Source organism: Bufo bufo, chromosome 1, assembly GCF_905171765.1.
Source record: "Bufo bufo chromosome 1, aBufBuf1.1, whole genome shotgun sequence".
Taxonomy (NCBI): Eukaryota; Metazoa; Chordata; class Amphibia; order Anura; family Bufonidae; genus Bufo; species Bufo bufo.
In genome coordinates, this window is record NC_053389.1 from 9,203,481 (window position 1) to 9,217,095 (window position 13,615).

General features: G+C 48.8%; 1 protein-coding gene across 1 annotated transcript in view; it reads left to right on the forward strand.

Moving 5' to 3' along the window:
• The first annotated feature begins 2,229 nt into the window (after positions 1-2,229).
• The window catches only part of LOC120987310 (urokinase plasminogen activator surface receptor-like), a 49,021-nt gene continuing 37,635 nt past the window's right edge, over positions 2,230-13,615 (forward strand). Inside the window, exons 1-3 of the mRNA XM_040415881.1 lie at positions 2,230-2,240; positions 4,264-4,413; positions 12,521-12,636. Coding sequence (XP_040271815.1) covers positions 2,230-2,240; positions 4,264-4,413; positions 12,521-12,636 — 277 coding nt within the window. The remainder of the gene's footprint in view (positions 2,241-4,263; positions 4,414-12,520; positions 12,637-13,615) is intronic.

Consider the following 13,615-nt stretch of genomic DNA (forward strand, 5'->3'; position numbering starts at 1 on the left):
ATTGTACTTCATGACCGTGGTAAATTTATTTATAAAAAAAAAAAAATCCAAACATTTACAAAAACTTTTTTGAAAATTGCAAATTTTTTTATTGTAATTTCACTGCTTTTAAAACAGAAAGCGATACCTCATAAAATATTTATTACGTAACATTCCCCATATGTCTGCTTTATGTTGGCATCATTTTGTAAATGTTTTTTTTTATTTTTCAGGATGTTAGAACGTTTAGAATTTTAGAAGCAATTCTTAAAATGTCTAAAACCCACTTTTTTAAGGATCAGTTCAGTTCTGAAGTCACTTTGTGGGGCTTACATAGTGGAAACCACTCATAAATGACCCCATTTTAGAAACTACACCCCTCAAGGTATTCAAAACTGATTTTACAAACTTTGTTAACCCTTTAGGTATTCTACAAGAATTCAAGAAAATGAAGAAGAAATTTCGCTACGCAATTTGCAGACCGCAAAACACGGCACGGTCGTGTCAATGTAGCCTAATTCACTGACCGTTGCCTAGGAGACCCCAGGGGCTCAATCTCCTCGGCTTCCGTAGAAGGCAGGTCCCGATACCTCTGCAAGGCATCAGGCTGCCTCCTCACCTATCGGGTCCCTGTCACCACAGAGCGGGGACCCGATGGAGACCCTGACTGACCGTGGCATAGAAAGTATTAATACGGTGGCAACAACTTCTACAGCGATGCCGGCGGATACAGCAGGGGCCCTGATATCAGTGACGGCCGGGCCCCCGCACTGATCAGGCGCACACCGCTCTGGTGCACGCCTGATCAGCATGACATACTAGTACATCGTATGTCGGGAAGGGGTTTAAGGGTTCTAGGAGATGAGAAAAACATGGCTGCTTTCCTCCAGAAACAGCGCCACTCTTATCCCGTGTCTGAGTCTGGTACTGCAGCTGAGCCAATTCACTTAAAGTGGTTTTTTAGGAGTACATTGGCGATAGGTCATCAATATCTGATCTGTGGGGGTCTGACTCCTGGCCCCCGACAGTCAGAAGAAGACGTGGTGCTCCAGTGACCGCCGTGGCCTCCTCACAGCATGCCAAGTACAGCGCCCTACTTTGTATAGTGGATGCGTTTGGTATTGCAACCCCAGCACTTTTCAATTTTATATCAATCGTTCATGTTTTTCAAGATCTCCGCTTGTTGTCATTTGCAGTGGACAAAAATGTGTCCTGATCACGTGACACACAACTCTGAGCTGTGCCTCTGCTGAAAGAAGTCAATGAAGATTCCCATTTAATGACAGCCAGCAGAGATCTTGAAAACCAGGAGAAACTGATCCAGAAAGTGTATTGGAAAATGATCCATCTTTTACTTTGTATCTTTTCATTTATCTCTGCTGATTTCGCTGATTTGCTCCGATCCTCGCAGCACCGGTGCGGAGAAGACGAGGATGACGTGATGGAAATGTATTGCGCGCACAATGGACGTCAGGTCACATGAATAACACATCCTGGAATTCACTTTTTTGGGTGGCGTTCCTGCTTATAGGTCAAGTATTTATTACTGTAATATTTACAATTTTCTGTTGCATTTTTTTGCCGGGGAGGGAGAAAAAAAAAAAAAAAAAAAAGAAGCGAGGTGTGTCCATCGTCATCACCAAACCAGTTCTGAGCTATGTCCTCAGTAGTGCTACCCAGCTGTGGGACAGGCGAGGACTGAGCGTCCCCCCACACACCACCGGGCGGCTGGGAGGAGAGACCCTCAGGGCTGACCTGGACTCCGCGAGATGAAGGCCAAAGGCTGGACACTCTTACTGCTCTGCCTCCACATCTCACCAGGTAAGTGACCGTCCCCTGGGCGATCCATGGGGGAACGTCAGACTATGCCTGCTGGACTCGTGGATGGGATCGCATCCAATGCCTCTTACCACAGAGATGTAGCAGAGCTGAGTTTATCATTTGACACATTTGTAACCTATAGTCTTACATAGGACTGCTAGTAAACCTAGTGTGCGCTATCACAATGCAACCAAAAAGAGCTAAGTGTCATTGTCAGCTCTGCTACATCTGTCCTGGTCCTCTGTTCTAATCTGATATCATAACTATGGAAAGTGCCAGTAATTGCTTTCCACTGGATTGCTGTTGGACATCATTTCACCTAATTTTGGGGAGCGGCCTAATTTGTTTTTGAGGGGAATTGAATGGTGTTGATATCAGTTTGGTTGATAGAAATGGAGCGCCCTGTCCCTGCATCAAAATACCTTGACGATGGCGGATGGGTTTGTTTGGACTCCCTTGAAACCGGCACCTGGGGCCCCTCGGCGACACAATGATAAATTGCGAGGGGGGCCCACATTCCAAGTGCTCTGTGGCCGTTATTCCCCCACAGGCCTGGAATCTTAGTAATCTCATTACGCCCGGGCAGAGGTTGGGTGTGATACGATGACATCACAGGTCCAGACTGCAGTACAGAAGGATCACGACGTAGTGTACAGGCTGGAGTCATCTAGGACGGAATCTTGCGTTGCGTTGTTGGATTCCGGCAGGCAGTTTCGTCCGGCAATCTGTATGCAAACGGACGGCATTTGTAGACGGATCCGGATGCATCTCACAAATGCATTACAATACCGGATCCGTCTCTCCGGTTGTCATCCGGAAAAAACAGATCCGGTATTTATCTTTTTTCACATTTCTAAAGGTCTGGGCATGCGCAGACCGCAAAACCAGATCCGTTTTTCTGGAACACTTAGGGCCATTGAAATTACATTAATGCATTTCATTGTAAAATAATGACGTTCTGGAATTTTGGACGGAGAAAATACCGCAGCACTCAGTATTTTCTCCGTCCAAAAACCGTACAGTGACTGAACTGAAGACATCCTGATGCATCCTGAACGGATCGCTCTCCATTCAGAATGCATTAGGATAAAACGGATCTGTTTATTTCCGGTATTGAGCCCCTAGGACGGAACTCAGTACCGGAAAAGTTTAGCGCAAGTGTGAAAGTACCCTAAAAAAAAAATGTAAAAAAATGGATAAAGTTTCTACAAATGTAAAACAAACAGTAAAAATTCACCACCAATAAACAATAAAAAAAAATAATTGCTAACGCCGCGAAAAATTACAATATAACGCTATTTATCCCATATGGTGAAGATCGTAAAAAAAAAAGTGCAATGTCAGAATTATCAATTTTGGTCACATTGCTTCCCAGCGAAAAAAATGTAATAAAAAGATAATCAAAAACTCATACTGTATGTGGCTCAATCAGCTCGCCCTTGAAAAAAAACTAAGGAACAAAAAACACGGAGAATAAAAAAAAAAACTATTTATTAATTTTTTTTACTTTGTAAAAGCACTAAAACATAAAAACTATAAAAGTTTGATATATCGCCGTAATCAAGACATATTATATGGAACATTAAATGGCGCCACTAAAAAATACAAAATGGTTACACCGCATGTCAATGGAACAATAAATAAAGTTATGGCTTTCGGACGGCGGCGGGAAGGGGGCAAAACTATCACCCCCATTATTGGCTGGATGTCCTGCGGAGGTGCAGTTTGCTTGGTTTACCTTTAGGGGGCACCCAGGAGCTCTTTCTGATAGCAGGTTCCCTTTAACGTCTCATCTGTCATGTCTACGAGGCCAACACGAAGTGCCGCCTCGTACCTCACAGGCGTCCCCTGCGCTCATCCCACAGATAAATCTACCGTCACGATGCAGATCTCCTCGACCTGCACGCAGCCGGCAGATAATGGTGGCGCCCGTGTAATTATCGCCGGCGCCCCAGCTGAAGCGCGCCGCCTTGATGTTTCCCGCTGATTGAAGACTTGTTATTTCCCTTTATGGCAATTTGTTCTTTGATATTTTACAAGCTGCGTTATCTCCGGCGGCAGCGGCGGCGGCGGAGAGATAAGGCCATTGTCTCTCTGCACCTCCATAAGAAGATGGAAAGTGACGGATCTTTCTGCTTCATAAGTCGGAATTTACTTATTTTTATGGCAGGAAAAGAAGCCAAAAATGGGAGATAATTGACAATAATTGCCGTCATGTCTGGTAATTAGCGTTACCTGGACGGCCGCCATTCAAGAGGCTGGATCCGTAGAGATTGTGAGAGGCGGCGTACGGCTAGGACATACTGACAGTGTCCAGTCAGTCGGGATCCGGATACGTGACGCTCTTCTGCCAACGTCATGTCCTTGACCAGGTTTCCGGCCTCGGCTATGGCGGGGGCGTCACTTCCGCTGTGGACGGGGACAGAACTATTCCTCTCTCCTCATCCCACTCCATCTGCGCAGGCGAATTTGTGTGGTCCGTGAAATACTAGGGGACTGGCCTAGGTCCGAAGATGGTGGAGCACGGGTCGCACCAGAGGTCCCAGCCACACAGGCACCAGAAGTGGGGCCCCGACTGATAACACATTCATGGCTGCTGCTATCAATATGCCAATACATGTGGACGGCTCTTAAAGGGGTTGTCGGCTTTTCTATATTGATGACCTGTTGTCAGTATCTGATCGGTGGGGTCTGACTCCCGGGACCCCCACCGATCAGAGAAAGCAGGTTCGTGCTCTCTTCTTGTATCCCTGCTCGCCGCTGTCATTGCGGTGATCATACAGTGTGAATACGGCTCTGACGTCCTGTTGACGTGAAGTCGGAGCCGCCCCATCGAGGTGAACGGGACGGCAGAGCCGTATTCACACTGTATGATCACCGCAATGACGGCGGCGAGCAGGGAAACAAGAAGAGAGTGCGGCGCTCGTCCGAACCTGCTTTCTCTTCATACAGCTGATCGGCAGGGGTCCCGGGAGTCAGACCCCACCGATCAGACACCGACAACAGGTCATCAATATAGAAAAGCCGACAAGGATGATGAGAATGATGGACAGATAGATAGACATATGAGATATATCGGAACTGTCCGACTCCAGGATGTATCAGCCCTCGGTCGCACGGAGCTGCAGAGCTGAGTTGGTTATTTAACCCAATCAACCATGGTAATAATATTGATGCAGAAAGGCACAAATCCAGCTCTGCTACATCAATCAATTCCTTCTACAGTTTGGAAGCATCAGATCCTCGTAAACTTCCTCCCACGAGTGACACTGATGTCCCAAACAGTGATTTCTATGCAGAAGAAGTGAAACGTGACGAGTGAGCGCCACGTGGACGGACAATGGGAGGCATGGGGGGGGGGGGGGGGGGGGGAAGCGCGACGCTCACAATGCGCTGCAATCCTCTGCTTTTGTCTCTGTAATCTCAGCCTTTCGCCGTATTTTCCGCAGACTCCCCACCGCCCACTCCTTTATGTGGTTGACATAAAAGCCCCGGGAGCAGATGTCACAGCCCGGGGCGGAGGGCTCGGCCAGGAGGACACCAGGGGCCCCTCACCAGCGACGCTGACGTCCCAAACAATGAAAAAACATTCACATTTTTACCAGACACCCCCCAGAGGTTCCTGACACCCTTCTACCATCTCCAGCAGCAATGTTGTCAGCAGTTTGCTCTACAGCAGGAATCAGCCCGACGGGCTCGCCTTCACCCCCTCATCGCCCCCATGACCCCGTGGCCGATTGTCCTTCCTGGAACTCTTTTTGGTAGGTACCGACTACTACATACCGATATACCGCACACCGCCGTCCTTCTGGAGTTCTCACCCCGTCATCTACAGATCCTCACACTCGCCCATCTTTCCCGCTTGCGCTCGCCCATGTTTCCCGCTTGCGCTCGCCCATCTTTCCCGCTCACGCTCGCCTATCTTTCCCGCTTCCAACTCATCAACCTCAAGGACTGACGGTTCAGTCGGTGGCCGATGTAAACCTGATAATCGGTGGTTTTACGGTATTTTTATCGCACGTACACGGCTCTCTCATATAGGTCATGTTTTGATTCCTTTCCTTTTTTAACCCCTTAATGACGACCCATAAGTATTTTTACAGCGGTCATAAATGTCCTTTATTCTAGGCCACCTCCTCACGTGCAGTAGAGAGTGGGGTCTCAGCTCTCACATGATGAGAACTGGCCTCCTACTTAAATGGCACAGATCGGCAGAAGCGCTGATCCGGGCTGCTTAACCCCTTAGATGCCACGGTCAATAGCGACTGCGGCATCTTAATGGTTTAGAGGGAGAGGGTTTGCTCTCTCAGGCATTAGCACTCCAGGGTGCTGATGTCTGTGCACAGCAGGCTGGAGCCTAATGAAGGCCCCTGGGCCTGTCTGCAGTGTATGCCCTATCAGGCTGTACCTCTCTGGCGCACCCTGATGGTGCCCGTCAGTATAGCACTGACAGTATAATACAGTGGTGCCCAACCATTTTTCCCCTGAGGGCCGCACTAGACTTAGTATAAATTTCGTGGGCCGGAACCAGGTAGCTTTGCCAGAAAGAAATGCAAACGCTGTGAGGGGGCACGTGTGAGCATTACTACTGTGAAGAGGGCACATATCTGGCATAACTACTGTGAGGAGGCCACATATCAGGGTATAACTACTGTGAGCTGTGAGGAGGGTACATATCAGGGCATAACTACTGTGAGGGGGCGCGAGTGAGCATTACTACTGTGAAGAGGGCACATATCTGGCATAACTACTGTGAGGAGGCACATATCTGGGCATAACTACTGTGAGGAGGGCACATATCAGGGCATAACTACTGTGAGGAGGGCACATATCAGGGCATAACTACTGTGAGGAGGGCACATATCAGGGCATAACTACTGTGAAGAGGGCACATATCTGGGCATAACTACTGTGAGGGGGCACATATCTGGGCATAACTACTGTGAGGGGGCATGTGTGAGCATTACATCTGTGAAGAGGGCACATATCTGGGCATAACTACTGTGAAGAGGGCACATATCTGGGCATAACTACTGTGAGGAGGGCACATATCAGGGCATAACTACTGTGAGGAGGGTACATATCAGTGCATAACTACTGTGATGGGGGCACGAGTGAGCATTACTACTGTGAAGAGGGCACATATCTCTGGCATAACTACTGTGAGGGGTCACATATCTGGGCATAACTACTGTGAGGAGGGCACATATCTGGGCATAACTACTGTGAGGGGGCACATATCTGGGCATAACTACTGTGAGGGGGCATGTGTGAGCATTACATCTGTGAAGAGGGCACATATCTGGGCATAACTACTGTGAAGAGGGCACATATCTGGGCATAACTACTGTGAGGAGGGCACATATCAGGGCATAACTACTGTGAGGAGGGTACATATCAGTGCATAATTACTGTGATGGGGGCACGAGTGAGCATTACTACTGTGAAGAGGGCACATATCTCTGGCATAACTACTGTGAGGGGTCACATATCTGGGCATAACTACTGTGAGGAGGGCACATATCAGGGCATAACTACTGTGAGGAGGGCACATATCAGGGCATAACTACTGTGAAGAGGGCACATATCTGGGCATAACTACTGTGAGGGGGCACATATCTGGGCATAACTACTGTGAGGGGGCATGTGTGAGCATTACATCTGTGAAGAGGGCACATATCTTGGCATTATTACTGTGAGGGGGCACATATCTGGGCATAACTACTGTGAGGAGGGCACATATCAGGGCATAACTACTGTGAGGAGGGTACATATCAGTGCATAATTACTGTGATGGGGGCACGAGTGAGCATTACTACTGTGAAGAGGGCACATATCTCTGGCATAACTACTGTGAGGGGTCACATATCTGGGCATAACTACTGTGAGGAGGGCACATATCAGGGCATAACTACTGTGAGGGGGGCACATATCAGGGCATAACTACTGTGAGGAGGGCACATATCAGGGCATAACTACTGTGAAGAGGGCACATATCTGGGCATAACTACTGTGAGGGGGCACATATCTGGGCATAACTACTGTGAGGGGGCATGTGTGAGCATTACATCTGTGAAGAGGGCACATATCTTGGCATTATTACTGTGAGGGGGCACATATCTGGGCATAACTACTGTGAGGAGGGCACATATCAGGGCATAACTACTGTGAGGAGGGTACATATCAGTGCATAATTACTGTGATGGGGGCACGAGTGAGCATTACTACTGTGAAGAGGGCACATATCTCTGGCATAACTACTGTGAGGGGTCACATATCTGGGCATAACTACTGTGAGGAGGGCACATATCAGGGCATAACTACTGTGAGGGGGGCACATATCAGGGCATAACTACTGTGAGGAGGGCACATATCAGGGCATAACTACTGTGAAGAGGGCACATATCTGGGCATAACTACTGTGAGGGGGCACATATCTGGGCATAACTACTGTGAGGGGGCATGTGTGAACATTACATCTGTGAAGAGGGCACATATCTTGGCATTATTACTGTGAGGGGGCACATATCTGGGCATAACTACTGTGAGGAGGGCACATATCAGGGTATAACTACTGTGAGGAGGGTACATATCAGGGCATAACTACTGTGAGGGGGCACGAGTGAGCATTACTACTGTGAAGAGGGCACATATCTGGCATAACTACTGTGAGGGGGCACATATCTGGGCATAACTACTGTGAGGGGGCACATATCAGGGAATAACTACTGTGAGGAGGGCACATATCAGGGCATAACTACTGTGAGGGGGGCACATATCTGGGCATAACTACTGTGAGGGGGCACATATCTGGGCATAACTAGTGTGAGGTGGCATGTGTGAGCATTACATCTGTGAAGAGGGCACATATCTTGGCATTATTACTGTGAGGAGGGCACATATCAGGGCATAACTACTGTGAGGAGGGCACATATCAGGGCATAACTACTGTGAGGAGGGCACATATCAGGGCATAACTACTGTGAAGAGGGCACATATCTGGGCATAACTACTGTGAGGGGGCACATATCTGGGCATAACTACTGTGAGGGGGCACATATCAGGGCATAACTACTGTGAAGAGGGCACATATCTGGGCATAACTACTGAGAGGGGGCACATATCTGGGCATAACTACTGTGAGGGGGCATGTGTGAGCATTACATCTGTGAAGAGGGCACATATCTTGGCATTATTACTGTGGGGGGGCACATATCTGGGCATAACTACTGTGAAGAGGGCACATATCTTGGCATTATTACTGTGGGGGGCATGTGATGTATACATGTGTGTTATGTATGAAGTGCAGTATCTGATGATCACACAATGCACTACATACATTACACACATGTACACATCACATACTGCGCTGTCACCTTCTTCTGCAGGTCTACCTTGATGTCTGGTCTTTAGGCTTCAGTCAGATCCTCCACCGCCATGCTTGCGCCGTGTGCCCGACACCACCAGGAGCTGGCCCCTCCTCCTTTCATCTCCCGCCGGCTTCTCCTACAGCAGGGCGCTCTATCGCTCCAGTGCCCGCCCAATCTTACCAATCAGGGGCGTAGCTAGAAATGACTGGGCCCTAGCAAAAAAATTTATGGGCCCCCCCTCCCGGATCTCCCACCCCCACATACCTATCTGACTTCCCACCCCTTCCAGAGCTCCCACCCAAACACTCCTCCTGTCCTCCACAGATCCCCCCTTCAGTGTCCTCCACAGATACCCCCCTTGAGTGTCCTCCACAGATCCCCCCTTCAGTGTCCTCCACAGATTCCCCCCCCCCTTCAGTGTCCTCCACAGATTCCCCCCCCCTTCAGTGTCCTCCAAGATCCCCCCTTCAGTGTCCTCCACAGATTCCCCCCCCCTTCAGTGTCCTCCAAGATCCCCCCTTCAGTGTCCTCCACAGATTCCCCCCCCCCCTTCAGTGTCCTCCACAGATCCCCCCTTCAGTGTCCTCCACAGATTCCCCCCCCCTTCAGTGTCCTCCACAGATTCCCCCCCCTTCAGTGTCCTCCACAGATTCTCCCCCCCCCTTCAGTGTCCTCCACAGATCCCCCCCTTCAGTGTCCTCCACAGATTCCCCCCCCCCTTCAATGTCCTCCACAGATTCCCCCCCCCCCTTCAGTGTCCTCCACAGATTCCCCCCCCCCCCCTTCAATGTCCTCCACAGATATCCCCCCCCACCCAGAGCCGCCTCCTAGCTAATTTATTCACTGCACTTCCCTCTGTGAAATTGAAGAGAAGCGCCGTAATCTCGCACAGGGAGAAATGGCAGAGGCCTCGAAGTGCGCATGCACCGTCTTCCCGGCCTCTGCCAGCGCGCCTGTGCGAGATTACGGCGCTTCTCTTCAATTTCACAGAGGGAAGTGCAGTGAATAAATTAGCTAGGAGGCGGCGCAGCGCGGGGAGATTGCAGGCAGAATCGCTTTGCTGCCTGTGCCGTTCGCAGCGCGCCCTGCGCTGATAAAGTCCGGTCACTGCGCGGGCTGCATGACACGGCTTCGCTGCCTGTAGGTTGGGCATCACTGGTATAATACACTGTACTGCATAAGCAGTAGAATGCATTACAGAAGCGACCAAAGGATCCCCTGTCAAAGTCCCCTTGTGGGGATAATTAATGGTAAAAAAGGAGTTAAATAAAGTTTTTTAAAAAGTTTAAAAAAATTAAAATACACCCTTTTCCATTGAAAAAAAAATTCTAAAATAAAATCCCCTCCATGTATTTGGTATCACAGCATCTGTAACAATCTGACCTATACAGTTATCACATCATTTATCCCTTCTGGAGAATGGTGAATTCTGTAAAAAGATAAAAATAAAATCAATGGCAGATTTGCTGTTTTTTGCTTTTCTGTCACCAAAAAAAAATGGAATACAAAGCGATCAAAAAGTGTTATATACCCCAAGATGATACCAACGAAAACTATTAGTGTTGAGAGAAGCTTCATCCTAGGTCGCTCATCGGAGCCCATACATTCTAATACCGGATGGAGACGGATCTCCGTACAGTATTGTTGGAAGCGACTTCGGATGAAGCCCTCACACGGCTCCGCAGAACGAAAAATAAAAAAGTTTGGGTCTTGAGAAGCAGCGATGCAAAAACATTTTTTAAAAGAGTTTTTATTGTGTAAAAGAAGTAAAATGTAAACCTACTCGGTGTACACTGTACACATGGTGTCGCTGTGATCGCACTGACCCAGAGGAAGGCTACTTGTTATTTATGCCACAAACTGAACGTCATAAAATCTGCAAAAGTGTTTTTTTGTGTTTTTTTCCCAGTCCCCTCAGAAAGGGCTCGTTCACAAGACTGTATGGCTTTTTCAGTGTTTTGCGGGCCGTTTTTAACGGATCCGTTTTTTCCGTTATTTGTTTCAGTAGTGTTTCCGGTTCCATTCCGTTTTTCCGTTCCATTGTTCTGTATGGCATATACAGTATACTGTAATTACATAGAAAATATTGGGCTGGGCATAACATTTTCTATAGATGGTTCAGCAAAAACGGAACGGATACGGAAGAGGTACGGAGTGCATTCCGTATGTGTTCTGTTTTTTTTGCAGACCCATTGACTTGAATGGAGCCACGGAACGCAATTTGCGGCCCATAATAGGAAATGTTGTATCTTTGAACGGAACGGAAAAACGGAAATATGGAGACGGATTGCATATGGAGTACATTCTGTTTTTTTTTTGTGGAACCATTGAAATGAATGGTTCCGTATACGGACCTCAAAAAACGTTTGTGTGAACGAGCCCAAAGAGTTAATAAAAGTTAAATCTGTAAGTTCTGTGCCATTTAAAATTAGAATAAAACAAGCCCCCGTGCGGCTACATTGACGGAAAAACGTCATAGCTCCTGGAACGCAAAGATGGAAAAAAAAACAGCTTTGTCTCTACAGCCCCAGATGCAGATGACAGGGGTTAAAATCTCTGCTTGATGTCACTGAATTATAACAATTTTCTCTCTTTCCAGAGGCTTCTCCCAGTTTAGATTCTTCTCCCAATGTATCCAGTTTACAGATCCTCTGATACATTTTACCTGCAATGATACAATGTTGCAACCTGTCAGGAGAGGAGGGGGATTGAGGTATCAGGCGTCAGTCTAGGCCCGCTATGTGACGCCGAACAGTACGGGCCCCATGTACGCAGCAGTGATGAATATGTGGCTCCTAAGGCTACAGGGAGGCCCGACCTGCGTCTCTCCAGCTGTTGCAAAACTACAACTCCCAGCATGCCTGGACAGCCTACAGCTGAGCATGCATGTGTCCTGCGTGGAGAGAGAGGAGAACGTTCCTGCCAGAGACCTCAGTCCTGTCCTGATTCCGTTAGCAGAATAAAGGGATTTCCAATGCTGGATCCTGATCACCCCCGGTAGAGAGTCGGGGGCCCCGTGCACTTCACGGAATCTGTGGGCTGGGCCGATATTTCGCTCACGTGCAGGGCCTGCTTTTGTTATGAAACAGGTGGAACGATGTAAATGTCAAGAGTTTTGTAGGACGACTATGGAGGTTCACACGATGGTGATGTCAGTACAGGGCGCAGTTTACACTTGACATTTAAGAAATAGGCGTCGCAGCCACAAGGTTCAATGCCTGAGAATAATAGGGGGGATTCACAGGTGATACCCGTATCTGTCCCCCTTTTAATAGAGGTGCAGATAACTGAGAGTCTCTGAAGGCTTCATACAAGGAGCGCCATCCTCACCCTTGTCTGCTTCCTCCCACAGTTCTCTGCCTGAAGTGCTTACAGTGCGTTGGCTCCAGCTCCTCGTGTCGTATGGTAGTGAAGACGTGCCCATCCTATGAGACCACCTGCATCTCCCTGGCCTACAGGTCAACAGGTGAGGCTGATATTTCATACTTCTGTATCGGAGATGGACAACGAAGCTACAAACAAAGCAATCAGGGTTGTGCAACCAACTAAGCAGCCGTGTAACAGTCTCAAAGCTCGTGCACATGAACGTAGGGGCAGCGTGACTGTTAGTGGTCCGCAATACATGGGCACTGGCCGTGTGCACTCCGAGCTGCGGATGGGAACCCATTGACTTGAATGGGTCTACGATCTGCAAAATACAGCCAAAGATGGGACATGTCCTATCTTTTGCGGAGCGGAGGCACGGATCGGAAGCCCACGGAAACACTACGAAGCGCTTCTGTGAGCTTCCTGGTCCGTGCCTCCACACCACAAAAGATAGGACATATCCCATCTCGGGACGCACCTTGCAGATCGCGAACCCATTCAAGTCAGTGGTTGTGGGAGTGCACGCGGCCAGTGCCCGTGCATTGTGGACCGCTATTTGAGGTCTGTAGCACGGACACGGAGCCCTTAGATGTATCCTACTGCTTTGGGTTAACAGCAAATATGCAGACCTTTGTGTCTCCATGGTTACAGACTACAAACATACCCAGGGTAGTCTGGTCAGATCCTGGCGTCATGTGTTAAAGGGTTTGTTTCATCATGGACAATGGGGGCATAGGATATGCCCACCATCGTCTTATAGGTGCGGGTCCCACAGCTGGAACCCGCACCTATATCGAGAACGGAGCCCTGCAAGTGTAGGAGGACGCACTGAGCATGTGCAGCCGCCCTCCTTACATTCTCTATGGGGCCGGCGATTTCCGTCGGCCCCATAGAAATGAATGAGAAAGGAGGCCGCGCGCGCGTGGTGCGCTCCCATTCACTTCTATGGGAGCCGGCTTGGTGGTGGCCGGACCGGAGTCCTCCAGCCACCACCTTGTGGGGCTCTGTCCTCAATATAGGTGTGGGTCCCAGCGGTGCGTCAATGGGCTCCATCAGTGAACGGCTGCATGCACGGATGC